Source organism: Papio anubis, chromosome X (genome assembly GCF_008728515.1).
Source record: "Papio anubis isolate 15944 chromosome X, Panubis1.0, whole genome shotgun sequence".
In the NCBI taxonomy this organism is placed as follows: Eukaryota; Metazoa; Chordata; class Mammalia; order Primates; family Cercopithecidae; genus Papio; species Papio anubis.
Window position 1 is genome coordinate 86,774,654 of NC_044996.1, and position 19,420 is coordinate 86,794,073.

The window sequence follows — 19,420 nt, forward strand, 5'->3', positions numbered from 1 at the left end:
CCTTTGGGATGCAGCAAAAAAAGTTCTAAGAGGGACCTTGATAGCATTAAAAAAATCTGATATAAACTATCTGATATTATACCTCAAGAAGAAGAACAAAGTAGACTCAAAGATAGCAGAAGGAAAAAAAATAAAAGATCAAAGCAGATATAAATCAGAGAACAGAAGAACTTAGGGAAAAATATCAACAAAACTAACTTGGCTTTTAGAGAAAATGAGCATATAGGTAAATAAAATTAGAAATGAACATGAAGATATTACAAAAGATGTCTCAGAGATGAAAAGGATTACAAGGGACTATTATGAACAATTATATGACAACAACTTGGAAATACCAGAGGAAATGAATATATTCCTAGAAATATAAAACCTACTAAGATTGAATCAAGAAGAAATAGAGAGCCTGAACATTAACAAATAAAGAGATTGAAGTAGAAATTTAAAATCTCCCAACAACAAAAAATCCCAGGACCAGATGGCTTCACAACTGAATTCTACCAAATACTCAGATAAGAATAGTAGCAATCCCTCTTGAACTCTTCAAATACATACATATATACATACATACATACATACATATGTACATACATAAAAGAACTAAATGTTCTCAAATGATTCTAAAGTCAGACAAAAACACAAAAAAAGGGCCGGGTGCGGTGGCTCATGCCTATAATCCCAGCACTTTGGGAAGCCGAGGCAGGCGGATCACGAGGTCAGGAGATCAAGACCATCCTGGCTAACATGGTGAAACCCCGTCTCTACTAAAAATACAAAAAAATTAGCCAGGCGTGGTGGTGGGCGCCTGCAGTCCCAGGTACTCGGGAGGCTGAGGCAGGAGAATGGTGTGAACCCAGGAGGCAGAGCTTGCAGTGAGCCGAGATCACGTCACTGCACTCCAGCCTGGGCAACAGAGCACAACTCTGTCAAAAAAAAAAAAAAAAAAAGAAAGAAAAAAACTACAAGCCAGTATCACTAATGATCATAGGTACAAAGATTCTCAATAAAATAGTAGCTAGCTAAATTCAGTAACATATCAAAAAAATCATACATCATGACCAAATGGGATTTATCCCTGGGATGCAAGTATGGCTTAACAAATCCAAATCAATTATTGTGATACATTACACATCAGCAAAAGGAATAATTTAAAAACCACATGGTTATTTCAATAGATGCGGAAAAAGCTTTCACAAAGTTCAACATCCTTTCAGGATAAAATATCTTCACAAATTACGTATTAATATAAAAAATTTCCTCAACATAAGAAAGGCCATTTATGAGAGGCCCACAGGTAACATCATAATCAATAGTGAAAAATGGAAAGCTTTTCCTTTAAGATCTGGTATAAGGCAAGGATGCCCACCCTTGCCAATTTTATTCAAAACAGTACTAGAAATACTCACCATGGCAATCAGATAAGAAAAATAAATAAAAGGCATCCAAATTGGATCAGAAGTAAACTAGCCCTATTTGGAGATAAGATGATTACATATGTAGAAAGCCCAAAAGACTCCCCCCAAAAATAAAAAAAATAAAAACTCTTAGAACTAATAAATGAATTCAGTAAAGATGCAGGATACCAAAAAAATCAGTGTACAAAAATCAGTTGCACTCTTTACACCTATACTGATGTATCAAAAAAAGAAATTTTAAAAAGTCATATTTATGATACCATCAAAAAGAATGAAATACTTAAGGAATAAATTTATTCAAGCAGGTGAAAGATCTGTGCACAGAAAACCAAAACACCGTGATGAAAGAAACTGAAGAAGACACAAAGAAATGGAAAGATTTCCCACGTACAAGAATTGGAAGAACCAATATTGTTAAAATGTCCCTACTACTCAAAGCGACATCTCAACACAATCCCTATCTAAATTCCAATGGCATTTTTCATGGAGATAGACAAAAACATATATAAAATGTCTATGGAACCAAAATAGACCCTTAATAGCCAAAGCAACTCTGAGAAATAAAAATAAAGTTGGAGGCATCACACTCTTTGATTTCAAACAATATTATAAAGCTACGGAAATCAAAACAGTATGCTACTAGCATAAAAACAGACAGATATACCAATGTAACAGAATAGAGAGTCCAGAAATAAACCCAAGCAAATATAGTGAACTGATTTTTGACAAGGGCACCAACAGGACACAATGGAGAAAGTATAGTCTCTTCAATAAATGTGGTTGGAAAAACTGGATATCTATATGCAAAAGAATAAAATTGGGCCCATATTTTACACCATACACAAAATTTAACTCAAAATGCGTAAGAGACTGAAACACAAGAGCTGAAATCATAAAACTACTAAAAGCACTACTGCTGTGCTTTTTCTTATGACACCAAAAGCACAGGCAACAAAAGCAAAAAGAAACAAGTGGGACTGCATCTAATTAAAAAGCTTCTATGTAGAAAAAAAAAAAAAAAATCAATGGCATGCAAAGGTAGCCTATGGACTGAGTGAAAATATTTGCAAACGGTATGTCAGATAAATGGTTAATATTCAAAATATATAAGGAACTCGCATCATTTCATAGCAAAAAAACAAATAAACAAATAAACTAAGAAATGAGCAAAGAATTTGAACAGACATTCCTCCAGAAAAGACATAAAAATAGTCAACAGGTATATGATGATGCTCAACATCATTAATCATCAGGAAAACGCACATCTAAACCACAATGAGAAATAACCTAGCATCTATTAGGATGGATATTATCAAAAAGATAAGACATAACAAGTGTTGACAAGGGTTTAGAGAAAAGGAGACCCTTGTACACTATTAGTAGGAATACATATTGGTACAGCAGCCACTGTGGAAAATAATACCTTTAAGATGTTCCCAAAGAAATTAAAAATAGAATTATCATATTATCCAGTAATCCCTCTTTTGAGTATATGCCAAAAGGAAATGCACTCGCCACCCGTAAAGATATCTGCACTCCCTTGTTCACTGCAGTATTAATAACAATAGCCAAGATGGGGAAGCAAACAAAGTGTCCATTAATGGATAAATGGGTAAAGAAACTGTGGGGTGTATATGTATATGCAATATGTTGCCTCTATTTTAATAAATTACCTCTATTTTTAATTTTTATATATATATATATATATCATATACATACAGAGATGCAGAATAGAATATTATTCAGACTTTAACAGGAAGGAGGGAAGGAGATCATGTCATTTATCACAACATGGAGGAACCTAGAAGACATTATGCTACATGAAATAATCCAGTCACAGAAAGAAAACTACTACATGATTTCACTTATATGTGGAATCAAAAAGAAAAAAATGAATACACAGAAACAGATTAGGATGGTGGTGACCAGAGGTGAGGGGGTGGGAGAAAATGGGAAGATATAAGTCAAAGGGCACAAAGTTGTAGTTATGTAGGAAAAGTCTAGAGATCTAATGCACAGCATGGGGACTAGAGTCAACAATATTGTATTATACACTGGAAATTTGCTAAGAGAGTAGATTTTAGATACTATTACCACAGAAAAGTAACTATGTGAGATGATATGTTAATCTGTTTGACTGTAGTCATCACTTCATCATTTATATCGAAATATCACATTGTACATCTTAAATTTATACCTTAAATATTTTTTAAAACAATCAAATTTTAAAAGGTCAAAATCATAGAATGAAAACTAGAAAACAATCCTGAGCGAAATCACAAAAACATAGAAATAAACAGTTAAATGTTCATGGATCTGAAGACTCATCATATCAATGTTCCCAAAACTGATCCACAGATTTAATGCAGTAACAATCAAAACACTGGTATGGTTTTTGTTTGTTTTTGGTAAAATTTGGCAAGATTATCCATAAATTTATATAGAAATACAAATAACCTAAAATAGCTAAAATTGTTTTGAAAAATAACTATGTTGGAGGAGTTATGCTACCTGACTTAAAGACTTGCTATGAACCTATATTAATCAAGAAAGCGGGGTACTATTACAAGAATAGTCATATAGATCACTAGAACAGAAGAGTGTACCTAAAAATAGATCTCCACATATACGCTTAATTGATTTTTGACAAAGGTGCCCAGGCAATTCATTAGGGGAATTAGTATTTTTTAACAAATATCCATACAGAAACCAATTAACCTTGATCTGCACTTTGTGCCATATATAAAAATTACCACAAAAGGGATCATAGGCCTAAATGTAAAAAACAGAACTACATAACTTCTATTTTTAAAAAAGTAGAAAATCGTTATGCTTTTGAGATAGGCAAAGAAAGTAAGAAACAAAAAGCATGACCCATAAAATAAAATAAAGCGATAAACTGAATTTCAATAAAATTAAAAGTTTATGCTTTTCAAAAGATACTCTTAAAACTAAAAATAGAATTACCATTCAATCCAGCCATCCCATTACTAGGTATCGACTTACATAAAATAAATCATTATATCAAAGGAATACTTGCACTTGCATGTTTACCACAGCACCATTCATAATAGCAAAGATAAGGAATCAATCTAAGTGTCCATCAACAAATGAATGGATAAAGAAAATATAGTACTTCTACACAATGGAATGGTACTCAGCCATAAAAAGAATGAAATTATGTCATTTGCATCAACATAGATGAAACTAGAGGTCATTGTCTTAAGTGATATAAGCCAGGCACAAAAAGACAAATATCACATGTTCTCATTTATTTGGGGGTGCTAAAAAATTTGAACACATGGAAGTAGAGGGTGGAAAAACAACAGAGGCAGGGAAGTGTGAGTGGGTGAGAAGGGAGAACATGAATATAAGTGGGTTAAAGGGTACAAACATAAAATAGAAGGAATGCATTCAATGTTCAATAGCAGAGTAGGATGACTATACTTAAAAAAAATTGCATTGTACTCAAAAACCTGACTTGATCACTATGCATTATACATATGTTAAAAATTTCTCACAGACTCTATAAATACGGACAATTTTAAAAAGACACAGTTAAGGAAATGAAAGGCTAAGCCACAGACTGGGATATAATGTCTGCAAATAACTTATCTGACAAAGGACTTGTTAACAAAATATATAATTCTCATAACAGAATGTCACCAAAATAGCACAGTATAAGTTATGTAGCTTTACTCTCCTCCACAGAAAACCAAAAAGAACTAGCCACTGCCAAGATTATCAAAAGAAATATTCCAGAACTCAATGACTGAAGCTGTGACAATCCCAGAGGCCACAGAGAACAGAAAAACTGCAAGCAAAATGTAAAATAGCTCCTTCTCCAAGCTGCCAGGCACTGTGTAGAAAGGTACCCTCAAAATCAAGGTTCCTATACTGGAAAAAGTAAAAGTGGACAGCTAGCTTCCCCACCATCTTAGATCCCTTTTCAGAAAAATTCTTCCTGCCTCAACCTGTAAGAAGCCTCTTGAATACCTGCAGAGTAAAAAATCCCAAAGGCAGCTAGAGTTAGAGGGTGGGGATGGGGTTAGCAACACCCAGTGCATGAAACTCCACAGCTTCCCTTCACCTGAACTCAAAAAAGACACCAAATCAGAAAGGCTGTTCAACAGCATCACGTTGCAGGAGGCACACTTCATCAGTCCTCTGGGAACAAACCTCCATCCAGCTTCCCACAGAGCTGGGATATCTTTGGGATTCCTTCCCATCCAGGATGGGTAGCACTTTGAACTTGAGAAAGACTATGTCAAATCTGGGTTCCGGGTGCCATCTAGTGTTGAAAAGGAGGCAGTGATCTCAGGCTAAGGGAGCTAAACAGTCACTCTGCACAAAACCTCTAGACAAACATACTTCTGAAAGACCAAACCAAGCCAGACAGTGAAGACTGGAATAAAGAACTAATCCTTCAATGCAAATGCACAGACATATATTCATAGAAAGAGCAAATAGGAAACCATGACATTCCCAAATAGACAAAATAAGGAGCTAGTGACTGACCCTAATGCGATGATGTTGTGTGAGCTCTCAGATCAAGAATGCAGAATAGCAATTTTCAGGAATTCAGAAAATGCCAATATAACACAGAAAAGCAATTCAGAAACATATTACAGAAGTTTAACAATGAAATTGAAATTTTAAAAAAATTAAACAGAAATCCTAAAGCTAAGAAATACAATAGTCAAACTGAAAAATGCATGGGATGGTCTCAACAATAGAACTGATCAAGCAGAAGAAAGAATCGGTGAGCTCTAAGACTATTTGAAAACTCACAATAAGAAGAGAAAAAATAATGAGAAAAATGAAGAACACCAACAAGATCTAGGGGATAGCCTCAAAAGAGCAAGCCAAAGGGTCATTGGCTTTAAAGAGGATGTTGAGAAAGAACAAAAGGTAGAAAGCTTATTCAAAGTAATAATAACAGAGACTTTTCCAAACCTAGAGAAAGATATAAATATCCAGATATAGGGTTAAAGACTACCAAACACGTTCAATCTAAATAAGATTACCCTAAGGCATATAATAATCAAACTCTCAAAGGTAACGGACAAAGAGGGGAATCTTAAAAGCAGCAAGAGAAAAGAAGCAAATAACATATAAAGGAGTTTCAATTCCTCTGGTAACAGATTTTTCAGTGTAAGTCCTATAGGGCGGGAGGGACGGGGCAACATACTCAAAGTACTGAATGAAAACAAAACAAAACAAAACAAAACAAAACAAAACAAAACAACCTCCCATAAATACTGTGCCCAGCAGAGTCATCCTTCAAACATGAAGGAGAGATACAGACTTTCCCAGACAGAAGTTGAGGGAATTCATCAGCAGAAGATTTGTCTTACATGAACTGCTAAAGCCAGTTGTTCAATCTTAAAAGAACACTACTATGTAAAAAGAAAACATCTGAAGTTATAAAATAAACTGGTAAATGTATGTAGACAAATTCAGAATAAATTATGCAGACAAACACTGCGTTGTGGTGTGTAAACCGTTCATAGCTTTAGTATGAAGACTGAAAAAAATCTATCAAAAATAATGACAATTTATTAAGGTCAGCCCGGCCAACATGATGAAACTCCATCTGTACTAAAAAATACAAAAACTAGCTGGGTGTGGTGGCATGTGCCTATAATCTCAGGTTACTCAGGAGGCTGAGGTAGGAGAATCACTTGAACTCGGGAGGCAGAGGTTGCAGTGAGCCAAGATCGTGCCACTGCACTCCAGCCTGGGACACAGAGCAAGACTCCATCTCAGAAAAAAAAAAAGGCAATTTATTAAGGGATAGGCAATATAAAAAGATGTAAATTGAGACAACAAAAAGTTAAAATGTGGAAGTAATGGACTTAAATTGTAGAGATTTTAGTTTTTAATTTTTCTTTTAATCTAAGTTAAGTTGTCATCAGTTTATAATAAGATGTTCTAAGCCCCATAGTAACTACAAAGCAAAAACCTGTAAAAGATACACTAAAAAAAGCAAAGAATTAATACATACCACCAGAGAAAAATCACTGAACAACAAAGGAAGACGGTAGTAAAATAATGGAAGAGAGGAGTTATAAAACAATCAGAAAATAATAACAAAATGGCAGTAGTGAGTCCTTACCTTTCAAAAATAACACTGAATGTAAATGGGACTAAATTCTCCAATTAAAAGAGAGTGGCTGAATGGATTAAAAAAAAACAGCATCCAACTATATGCTGCCTACAAGAATTTCACTTCTTTAAGTGAATTTCTAGTGAATAAGACACATATAGACTAAAAGTGAAGGGATGAAAAAAGATATTGCATATAAATAGAAACCACAAAAGAGCAGCAGTGGCTACACATATATCATATGAAATAGACTTCAGGTCAAAAACCGTAAGAAGAAACAAAGAATGTCATTATATAATAATAAATGAGTCAATTCAGCTAGAGGATATAACAATTATAAATTCATATGCACCCAGCACTGGAGCACCCAAATATATACAACAAATACTAGTAGATTTAAAGGGAGAGATAGACTACAACACCATAATAATAGGGAACTTCAACACCCACTTTTAGCAACGAACAGATCATCCAGACAAGATATCAACAAAGAAATACTGGATTTCAGTTGCACTATAGACCAAATGTACATAACTGAAAATAACTGAACATGTCATCCAACTGCTGCAGACTACACATTTTTCTCATCAGCATATAGAACATTCTTGAAAATAGGCCATATGTTAGGCCATAAAGCAAATCTCAACAAATTTTAAAAAGTCAAATTCATATCAAGTGTCTTTTCTCACCACAATGAAATAAAACTAGAAATCAGTAACAAGAGCAACTTAAGAAACTGTACAAATACACTGGAATTAAATATATTGCTCCTGAATGACCAGTGGGTAAATAACAAAATTCTTTTAAAAAATAGAAATTTCTCAAAACAAATGAAAATGGAAACACAAGATACCAAAGCCTATGAAATACAGCAAAAGCAGTACAAAGAGGAAAATTTATGGCAATAAAAGCTTTCATCAAAAAAAAAAAAAGAAAGTCTTCAAATAAATAATCTAGCAAGTCACTTCAAAGAATTAGGAAGGCAAGAACAAACCAAACCCAAAGCTACTAGAAGGAAATAAATAAAAAAGGTCAGAGCAGAAATAAATGAAACTAAGGCTGAAAAATACAAAAGATCAATGAAATGAAAAGTTTTCTTTGAAAAGATAAACAAAATCAACAAACCTTTAGCTAGACTAAGAAAAAAGAATACCCAAATAAATCAAATTAGAGGGGAAAAGGGAGAATATAACTGATACCACAAAAATACAAAGGATCATTACAGAGAATATGAACAACTACAGGCAAACAAATTGGAAAACCTAGAAGAAATGGATAAATTCCTGGATACATATGACGTACCTAGGTTGAACCATGAATAAATAGAAAATCAGAACAAACCAATAACAAGTAACAATATCAAAACAGTAATAAAAAGTGTCTCATCAAAGAAAAGCCAAGGACCTTATGGTTTCACTGCTGAATTCCACCAAACATTTAAAAAAGAACTGATACCAATTCTATGCAAATTATTTCAAAAAAGTGAAGAGGAGGAATACTTCAAACTCATTCTATGAGGCCAGCATTACCCTGGTACCCAAACCAGACAAAAACACATCAATAAAAGAAAACTACAGGCCAATAGTGCTGGCAAACACAGATGCAAAAATTCTCAACAAAATACTAGCAAACTGAATTAAACAACACATTAAAAAGATCACTCACAGTGATCAAGTGGGTCACATCCCAGGGACAAACGTTTGGTTCAACATATGCAAATAAATAAATGTGATACATTACAGTAACAGAATCAAGGACAAAACCCATATGATCACTTCAACAGATGCTGAAAAAGCATTTCATAAAATTCAAGATCCCTCCATGATAAAAAGACAACAAACTGGCTACAGAAGGAACATGCAACAAAATAATAAAAGCCATATATCACAAACCTAAAGCTGTCATCACACTGAACAGGAAAAAAATCAAAAGCCTTTCCCCCAAGATCTAGACTAAGACAAGAATGCCCACTTTTTCCGCTTATGTTCAGCATAGTACTTCATGTCCTAGTCAAAGCAATTCAGGCAAGAGAATGAAATAAAGGGTATCCATATTGAAAAGGAAGAAATCAAATTATCCTTGTTAGCAGATAATATAATCTTATATTTAGAAAAACCTAAAGACTACATACACACACGAAATGCTGGAAATTATCAACAAGTTCAGTAAAGTTGCAGGATACAAAATCAACATACAAAAAGCAGGTGCATTTCTGTTTGCCAATAATTAACAATCTGAAAAAGAAACCAAAAAAGCAATCCCATTTAAAATAGCTACAAAAAATAGGAATAAATTTAACCACGGAAGTGAAAGATCTCTAGAATAAAAACTAAAAAGCAGTGCTGAAAAAAATTGATAACTACACACAAAAAGGGAAAGATATCCCATATTGATGGATGGGAAGAATTAATATTGTTAAAATGTACTGCCTAAAGCAATCTATAGATTAAATGTAATTAATTAATATTAAAGTAATATTATTGAATTAATATTGTTAAGATATACTACTGAAAGCAATCTACAGATTAAATGCAATCTCTATCCAATCTCTATCAAAATACCAATGACGTTCACCACAGAAATGGGAAAAAAAAATCCTAAGGTTCATATGGACCCACAAAGACCCAGAATAACCAAAGCAATCCTGAGCAAAAACAACAAAGCTGGAGGCATCACACTACCTAACTTCAAAATATACTATAAAGTTATAGTAACCAAAAAAGCATGGTACTGAAATAAAAACAGACACATAGACCAAATGAACAGAATACAGCATCCCAAAATATACCCATGCATTTACAGCCAATTCATTTTCAATAAAGACACCAAGAACACATATTGGAGAAAGGACAGCCTCTTCGATTTATGGTCTTGGACAGATTGGATGTCCATATGCAAAAGAATAAAACTAGACCCCTATCTCTCACCATATGAAAAAATAAAATCAAAACGGATGAATGACTTAAACGTTAAGACTTGAAACTATAAAACTACTAGAATAAAACATTGGAAAAATGCCTCAGGTCATTGATATGCACAAAGACTCTATTGAGTAATACCTCTAAAGCACAGATAACAAAAGCAGAAATAGCCAAATGGGATTATATCAAGCTAAAAGCTTCTGCACAGCAAAGGAAACAATCAACAGAGTGAAGCAACAACATACAGAATGAGAGAAAATATCTGCAAACTATCCCTCTGACAAAACATTAACAACCAAAATATATAAGTGACTCAAACAACTCAATAGCAAAAAAAACCCCACAAATAATCTGATTTCAAAGTGGGCAAATGCTCTGAACAGACATTTCTTAAAAGAAGACATACAAATGGCCAATAGGTATATGAAAAATGCCCAACATCATTAATCATCAGGGAAATGCAAATCAAAATCACAAGGACATATTATCTCGCCCCAGTTAGAATGGTTATTATCAAAAAGACAAAAAATAACAAATGCTGAAGAGGATGCACAGAACAGAGAACTCTCATACACTGCTGATCAGAATGTAAATTAGACGGCCATTATGGAAAACGGTATGGAAAACTAAACATAGAAGTACCATATGATCCAGCAATCCCACTGCTGGGTATATAATATATATATCCAAAAGAAGAAAAATCAATATGTCAGAACAGATATTTGCACTCCCTTGTTTATCACAGCACTATTCAAAATAGCCAAGTTATGGAATCAACCTAAATGCCCACTGACGGATCAATGGATAAAGAACATGTGCTATACATACACAATGGAATATCATTGAGCTATAAAAAGAAAATCCTGTCATATGCAGCAACATGGATGGAACTGGAAGACATTATGTCAATCGAAATAAGCAAGGCACAGAAAGACAAATATCATGTTTTCTTTTTTTTTTTTTTTTTTGAGACGGAGTCTCACTGTGTCTCCCAGGCTGGAGTGCAGTGGCGCGATCTCGGCTCACTGCAAGCTCCGCCCCCCGGGTTCACGCCATTCTCCCGCCTCAGCCTCCCAAGTAGCTGGGACTACAGGCGCCCGCTACCGCGCCCGGCTAGTTTTTTTTTTGTATTTTTAGTAGAGACGGGGTTTCACCATGTTAGCCAGGATAGTCTCGATCTCCTGACCTTGAAATATCATGTTTTCACTCATAAGTAGGGGCTATAAAAGTTGATATCATGGAGGTGGAGAGTATAGTAGTAGTTACCAGAAGTTAGGAAGGTTGTGGGGAGAGAAAGATGAAGAGAGGTTGGTTAATGGGTATAAAACTATAGTTATATAGAAGAAATAAGTTCTAGTGGTTGATATCAGAGCAGTTAACAATAATTAGTTATATATTTCAAAATAGTTATAATTATAAAAACAATTATAGTTAACAATAATTAATTGCTTATTTCAAAATAGCTAGAAGATTTGGAATGTCCCCAACACAAATAAATGTTAAATGTTTGAGATGCTGGCTATCCCAATTACCCCGATATAATCATTATACATTGTATTTATGTATCAAAATGCCACATGTAGTCCCAGCACTTTGGGAGGCCAAGGCGGATGGATCACGAGGTCAGGAGTTTAAGACCAGCCTAGCTAACATGGTGAAACCCCATCTCTACTAAAAAAAAAATGCAAAAATTAGCTGGCATGGTGGCACACGCCTATAATCCCAGCTACTTGGGAAGCTGAGGCAGGAGAATTGCTGGAACCCGGGAGGTGGAAGTTGCAGTGAGCCAAGATAGCGCCACTGCACTCCAGCCTGGGTCACAGAGTGAGACTCCATCTCAAGAAAAAAAAAAAAAAACAAAACACTACATGTACCCCATAAATATGTGAAAGTATTATGTATTAATTTTTAAGAAAAAAGAACTCTCAAAACAATAAGAAAACAAACAATACACTTAAAATGGGAAAAATACATGAACAGACACTTCACCAGTTTTTATACAGATGGCAAATAAACACATGAAAAAAATGCTCAACATCACTATCCATTGGAAATGCAAATTAAAAGTACAATGAGATACCACTACACACCTACATGTTAGAATGGCTAAAATAAAAAAAAAAAAAAAAATAGTGACTGACTGGGCATGATGGCTCACGCTTGTAATCACAGTCAGCATTTTGGGAGGCCAAGGCAGGAAGATCACTTGAGGTAAGGAATTTGAGACCAGCCTGGCCAACATGGTGACACCCCGTCTCCACTAAAAAGACAAAAATTAGCTGGGTATAACGGCACATGCCTGTAATCCCAGCTACTTGGGACAGTGAGGCAGGAGAATTGCTTGAACCTGGGAGGCAGAAGTTGCCACAAGCCAAGATTGCACCACCGCACTCCAGCCTGGGTGCCTGGGTAACAAAGCGAGACTCTGTCTCCAAAAAAAAAAAAAAAAAAAAAAACTGATAATATCAAGTGTTGATGACCATGTGGAGTAACCAGAACTCTTATGTATTATGTATTAGTAGTGAAAATGAAAAATGGTATAGAGACTTTGGAAAATAGTTTGGCATTATCTAATAAGTTAAAAAATCTACCATGCCACCTAGCAACCCTAACCCTGGAAGCCCTTATCCAAGAAAAACGAAAACATATATTCTCAAAAAAATATTGTACCTAGAATGTTCATAGCAGCTTTATGCATTAGAGTTCAAAACTGGAAACAACCCAGATATCCATTAATTGGTGAATAGGTGGTGGATCCTTGCAATGGAGTGCTACTAAGCAATAAAAAAGGATAAACTAATGATATATGCAACAACATGGATGGATATCAAAGGCATTATGTTAAATGAAAGAAGCTAAACACAAAAGATTATATACTGTATGATTTCACATATATGACATTCTAGAAAAAGCAAAATTTCAGATAAAAAGGAGATCAATATTTTCCAGTAGCCAGGAGTAGGGGCACAGATTGTTTGCAATGTCAAGATAAGAGGACTTTATGGAGTTATAGAAATGTCCTATATTTTGATTATTATGGTGGTTATACAACTATATACATTTGTTAAAACTCCTTAAAGTATACACTTAAAATCACTTAAAATGAATGAATCTTATTGTATGTAAATTATATCTAAGTAAAGCTGATAAAAATGAAACTCTAGAACTAATAAAAGGGTAAACAATTAATTCTTTAAAAGGAAAAATAATACATTAAAAGAGATAACACACTGTGAATATTTTGAGTTCCTCAAAAAATACTGAGTCTCACGGAAACTTAACAGAAACAGAAAAGGGAAGATGAAGAAAAATTCTACTGGTAACTGCCAAGAAGGAAAGGGAGAGGGGAGGGGAATGGTAAAGAAGGAGAATCCTAGGTTGCTTCTAATGGTACTCCACCACATACGACACTGCCACGCAATCAACAACAGCCTTGTATGTGCTCCCTTGTGGACTTCTGTGAGAGTTTCTCTGGAATATACATTCGGGAATGGAACCAGCAGGTCATACACATGCTTAACATTTATAGGGCAAATCACAGCACTTTTCTAAGTCCTTGTTTCCTGGCTGGAGACCAGGGGTCAAAATAAGGGCCCGAGAGGAACCCATTTCCCACTGCAGGGACAAAGCAGCTGAACAGAACCAGACAGTTCAAACGCTCCTTCCATTGTTTCCTAACACCTCTCAAAACCCTTCCCAAATAGATAAGATACTTACGTGCTCTAGGAAGCAGGGTCCTATCTCGCTGAGGTGGGGGTCATCATTGTTATACTGTTTCTCCAGGTCTCTCACAAAGCCCATCTGAAATCTGTAGATATCTTCAATGTTCCCAAAGATTACCTTCAGTTGCTCGTCACTGAACATGTCCCTTCTCTTCCGGCACTGCTTCAGATAGCCCTGCAGATACAGAAAAACCCTAGGTTGAGGAAGTCCCTGACTTACAGAAGGCTTTACACTTCCTAAGCACTTAAGAGGCTCATTTTGGTCCCAAGAAGTAGGCATGGAATAATTATTTTCATTTTTCATATGAGGAAACTGAGGTTTACAGAAGGAAGTCACTCCCCCAGTGAGTAATTAGGAAAGCTGGATTGCCAGCAAAGGTCTTAAGAATGCAAAGACTCCAAAGTACAGGGCTTTTCCCTTCATTCTCTATGAAGAAGACCCCAAAAGTCAAATATCCCTTTCCAAGAAGCTGGCTGACCACATTTTCACAGGTCTTATTAGCTACTGGTTTAGCTGGATCCATTCACATCTCTAAAGTTCTATTCCTTATAAGACCAACCCAAAGGTCTTAATAACATTGACAAAAATTTGGGAACAGAGGCCAGAATAGGAAAACTTCCCATAAGAGAACATAAATTGACAAGACAAAACCATTTCTTTAAAAAGAAAAAATTCCCTTATGAACTTTAATGTCAGGAAATAACCAGGAATAATAGTTGTTTATCATTTTAGACTTTCCCTGTTGTGTACATCAAAGTACACATACGATCTTTTCTTAGACATTCATGTCTTCACATACTTTAAGAAAATGCATTCATACTATTCACGTCATGCAAATATCTGCCAAACCATTTCTCAAAGCAAATGTCTCAACTATCTAAGGTAGCTGGCCAGGAGTGATCATTTAGATGAGCTCAGCCAACAAGCCTATGCGTGCCTGGACATGGTGTTTCTAACACAGCAGGTGTTTAGGACACATTTGTAAATAAATGTGTCCTAAACACATTAATGTGTCCTAACACATATGTCCTAAACACATAAATGTGCCCTAAACACATAAAACACATTAATAAAGATAACCACTGATGAAAGAGAAAAAAAGGATGAAAGAGATTCTTGGTCTAGTAAGAAAGCATTGGGGTAACATAAAGACTCAGGGCATAATTAAGTCAGGACAAAAACAGCCCTGATCTAAATTGCATCTTCCATTTGGAACCTACTATTATGGGTTTTCACTTGATAGTTACTGTCCTCATTAGAAATCAGTAGCACATAAAAATGTTCTTGGTGAGGATAAATTATGGTCATTTGCTTTCATCAAACAGCTAAGTGAAATTATCTTAATACCTTTCTTAAGGGTTGAGACTCCAAGGAAGAGTTTTACAGGGACTGATTTACCACATATAGCCCTGTCCCTATCCTCACTTTGTCTCCCTTAACACAGCTACCAATGAGGTAATCTGGGCACACTCCAGGAAGATCCTCATCCCTGGCTTCAATGCCTTTTACTGACCCCTACAACAAACCTCACTTCCCATATCTGTTCTCAGTCTCCAATTTAGCCATTAATTAGTAGGTGTCTTTAAACAGTAGGCAAATTAATAGTCTATCCCTATGTTGACATCTGTTTAACTAATGATTTGTACCCTCATTGACTGACAAGTTGAAAATTTCCTGCATTCTTTCATATGCAATTTTTGATTAGGAAGAAAATTCCCAGAACACCCTTTTGGCTCCACTACCTTTACAGAGGTTGCTCCCCAAATTCTACCTCCCTAGAAAGCTTTACATTGACTACCAGAAGGAACGGCAATAAACCCCTGTAGGCCCTTCCCTGCCTAATATGTAATTCCCAGAGCCTAGTATGTCTGAGTTGGTCTGTGCCTGTGTGCCTGTCTATCTTTCTCTTTCACCCTACCATCTCTGGACATTTCTTAGCTACAATGGAACAGGGAGAGCAGTGAGCATATCATCTCAACATTAAATGGGAGTGGAGGCTTCCTTACCCCTTCTCCCACTTTTTTCCCCTAAGGCAGGCCGAGGAGCACAGCTGGGGGAAAACAGTAACAGTGGCACATTCAATATATTACTTCTGGGTAAGTAATAGGTACTGATGAGTGACCACAATGGGAGACAGAAGAGCCCAGCCTAGATAGCTCATTTATCTCCTGAGAAGCCAGTTCAGAAAATATTTAATAGTTCTATCCGCTGCTCCTATTTGAAAAGTCTCAGGGGAAAAACAAAACACCATAAAATCGCCAAAATTCAACAAGGATACTAGAAGTCAACATCAGCATAAAATATAACAGAAATAAAAATAAGAGAGTGGTCTTAGGAAAAGAGAATTAATGAAGATTTCAGTCCAACTTCCTAAGTCCCTAAATATATTATTTATTGCCACTCTCAAGGAAATAATTTTCTTTCTATTATATTTTGTATGTTATGGTAGGGGATATATCAGGAAGAATGTCCACAGGATGGTAGGAACCTAGAATGTTTTATCAACTCTTATTTTTAAAGCCAATGATAGACTATAAATATATTCTGGTACATTTAGCTTGATGAAATATTACATAGCAGTTAAAATGATAATTAGGAAGACCATGTAGAAACATGGAAAATTGTTTATGATACAATGTTAACAAGTAGAACATAAAATGGTAGATCAGCGTGATTACAACTCTGTAAATATATATACATATGGACAGATTTGAAGAGATTATGCAAAAGTGCAAATAATTCTGCTATAGTTGATGGATTCTGGCTGATTTTTGTTCCTATTTTTAAACTTTCTCTAATGCTGTTTTTTAATTGTCTTCATGATCAAAAATGGGATAAAAGTCTTTGCCAGAGAGTGTAAAGAAAAGAAAATGCAGCTATAAGAAGGTTGCCTGGAATGAAATATTATCAAGGAAAGAAGAGGGAAGACCCAATGTCTTCTTAAGATCTCCTGCAGCCCTAGTGTCTAAGATTACTCACTTTTGCTAAAGATTACAAATAATAGATGTAAACTGCTCTTATAAAAAAATAAGCGATGAGACATAAGAATATGGGAGTAGCTGGATAACCCCAAAATGTCACCCTCAACCTCTATATTACACAAGCTTTTGGAAAAAAGAAAGGCCAGGAGAAATGATTAGCTCCCTGGAGTCTTGCCTTTTTTATCCCCTTCTTTTGGCTGGCCTGAAGGCTATCAAATTTTCCACATCAGTGGTGAACAGAGGGTAGACTTAGGGGGTCAATTAATACTTGTCTCCTCTCATTCACTCATTTTTAAAGGTATGTAAGTTTAAGATGAGTTGGCAGTGAAATGTGATTGCCAAAAAGCCTAATACCATTATCAGTTAGAAAAAAGAAGAAATATATTGCGAGCCAAAAATGAGAGAGGTAATTGGAAGGTAGTCATACCACTGCAGGAGAGCAGAATTAAATTCTGAGTCCACCCTCTTTTCAGAGGAACACCAAGAAAATAGCACACAGCCAGAGGGGAGTGAGCAGGGTAGGGAGGTGCCTGAAAAGCAACATAATGAAGAATAATGGAAGAAATAAAATTTGTTTATCCTAGATAAGTCTCAGGGCCCACTGAAGGCCTGTCACAGGGCAGGGGGAACAAAAGGGGTCTGTGGCTCTTACTGCCAGGTATGCTTTGAACACCCTTTGACCCCATCTGAATGGTAACAGGGAACAGGGTACTATGGCTCAAGGGAGGCAGTTTCCTAGAGCCTAAACTCTGTCTCCTAGGAGTAAAGTGGGCATGGGTGGGCAGGCAGACCACAGAGTAGCTAAGATAAATGTGGGTATTATCAAATCAGTCACAATTGGCATAAATTAGCCCTGGCATTGTTATGGTAACAGCAAGGAAAGCTGCCCATCTATTTCACTTTGTTCTTAAACCCACCAGGGCTGATGTACAAGTTGAGACCTAGTGCATTGATCTAGAAGTAATGCCTTGATATGGGATATAAACAATACCCAAGATCTCCAGAAAAGATCCTAGAAACTACCAGGAAATAGGATGAACCAATGAGCCCCTGGATCACCTGGGGTTTAGGAAATTCTTTAGGGAAGGTCCTCACAAAAAGTTTAGACCTCAGTGTCTCTGTCTCTAAAATGAAGACATCGAAAAAGATTTCCATGGATCCTTTCAGTTCTGACATTCTAGGAGTTTCATATGTCTTTTTTTTTGCCTGGAAACTGAGGCCTGATGGGAGACCTGACAACCATCTTGAAGATTTTTTTAAGAAAATTAGGAGACAATGACCATAGTTGTTATTCACAGCTATATCGTCAAAGTTTAACAGAATACCTGGCATATAGTTGCTGCTCAGTTATTTGTCAACTAAATGCTAATTAGTTCTTCCCATACTGGTGATGATCAAAGGTAAGTTAGAAGCAGAATGTTCAAATTGGTGGTTTTCTTTTATTTCCTTCTTCCCCTCTTTGAGATAGGAAACTCTTTCTTCAAATGAAATAAAAAAGATATTAAAAAACAAGAGAATGAAGAAGATACTTGCAACATGGAAAGCTGACAAGGAGTTCATATCTAGAATATACAAGGAACTCTTATAAATCAGCAAGAAAAAACATAAGAAACTCCATGAAAATGGGCAAAGAATAGGAACAGGGCAAAGAATGTCCAGATGGAATGGACAGGTAGGGCCTATGGCAGGCAGAAGCCCCTCCCTGGGCTTGGTGTTTTAGGCTGACTAGCTGACTCATATTTTTATCCTAGTATGCTGTACAAATATTACTATTTTATACATGTGTTATCATTTTCTATGTGCCAAGATGTAAAGACTATTGGGATGTATTCAGATAGGCAATCTGCAGAAGGGAAAACCCAAATGGCTAATACATTTGAAAACCCTAGGCTTAAGATACCAAATGGAAATGACTTGAAGCTACAGCATGCCTAAAGAAGAATTTCTTGATAGTGAAATGGTATGATCACTAATACAGATGAGTGGAGAAAGGTAGGCCAGCTTCTCTGGAGGCATTTGAAGACAGAATGTATTTCATAGGTATCAGATGGCTGAGATTATCTTCCTCAAGAGAAAACAGACGAGACAGCTTTATAAAGCATCTTTAGCTCTGCTTACTCTTGCCTCGGTTTCCTTGATTGTACTTTGAGTTCTAAGGTTACAAAAGGCAATATCACCAATTGTTGGTCAAGGTGATCGAGAACTAAACTGAAAGTATTTTATACCACTGTCTGGGTTTAGAAAGAAGAATGTAATCTGCAGAGAACTCATTTG

General features: G+C 35.7%; 1 protein-coding gene across 14 annotated transcripts in view; it reads right to left on the reverse strand.

The window, feature by feature from the left end:
- Nucleotides 1–19,420, reverse strand: part of ARHGEF9 (Cdc42 guanine nucleotide exchange factor 9) — a 156,008-nt gene that overhangs the window by 51,091 nt on the left and 85,497 nt on the right. For all 14 annotated transcript variants that reach the window (XM_009199283.3, XM_009199279.3, XM_003918948.4 and 11 more), the window contains one exon: nt 14,160–14,339. In XM_009199283.3, the coding sequence (XP_009197547.1) occupies nt 14,160–14,339 (180 nt within the window). The remainder of the gene's footprint in view (nt 1–14,159; nt 14,340–19,420) is intronic.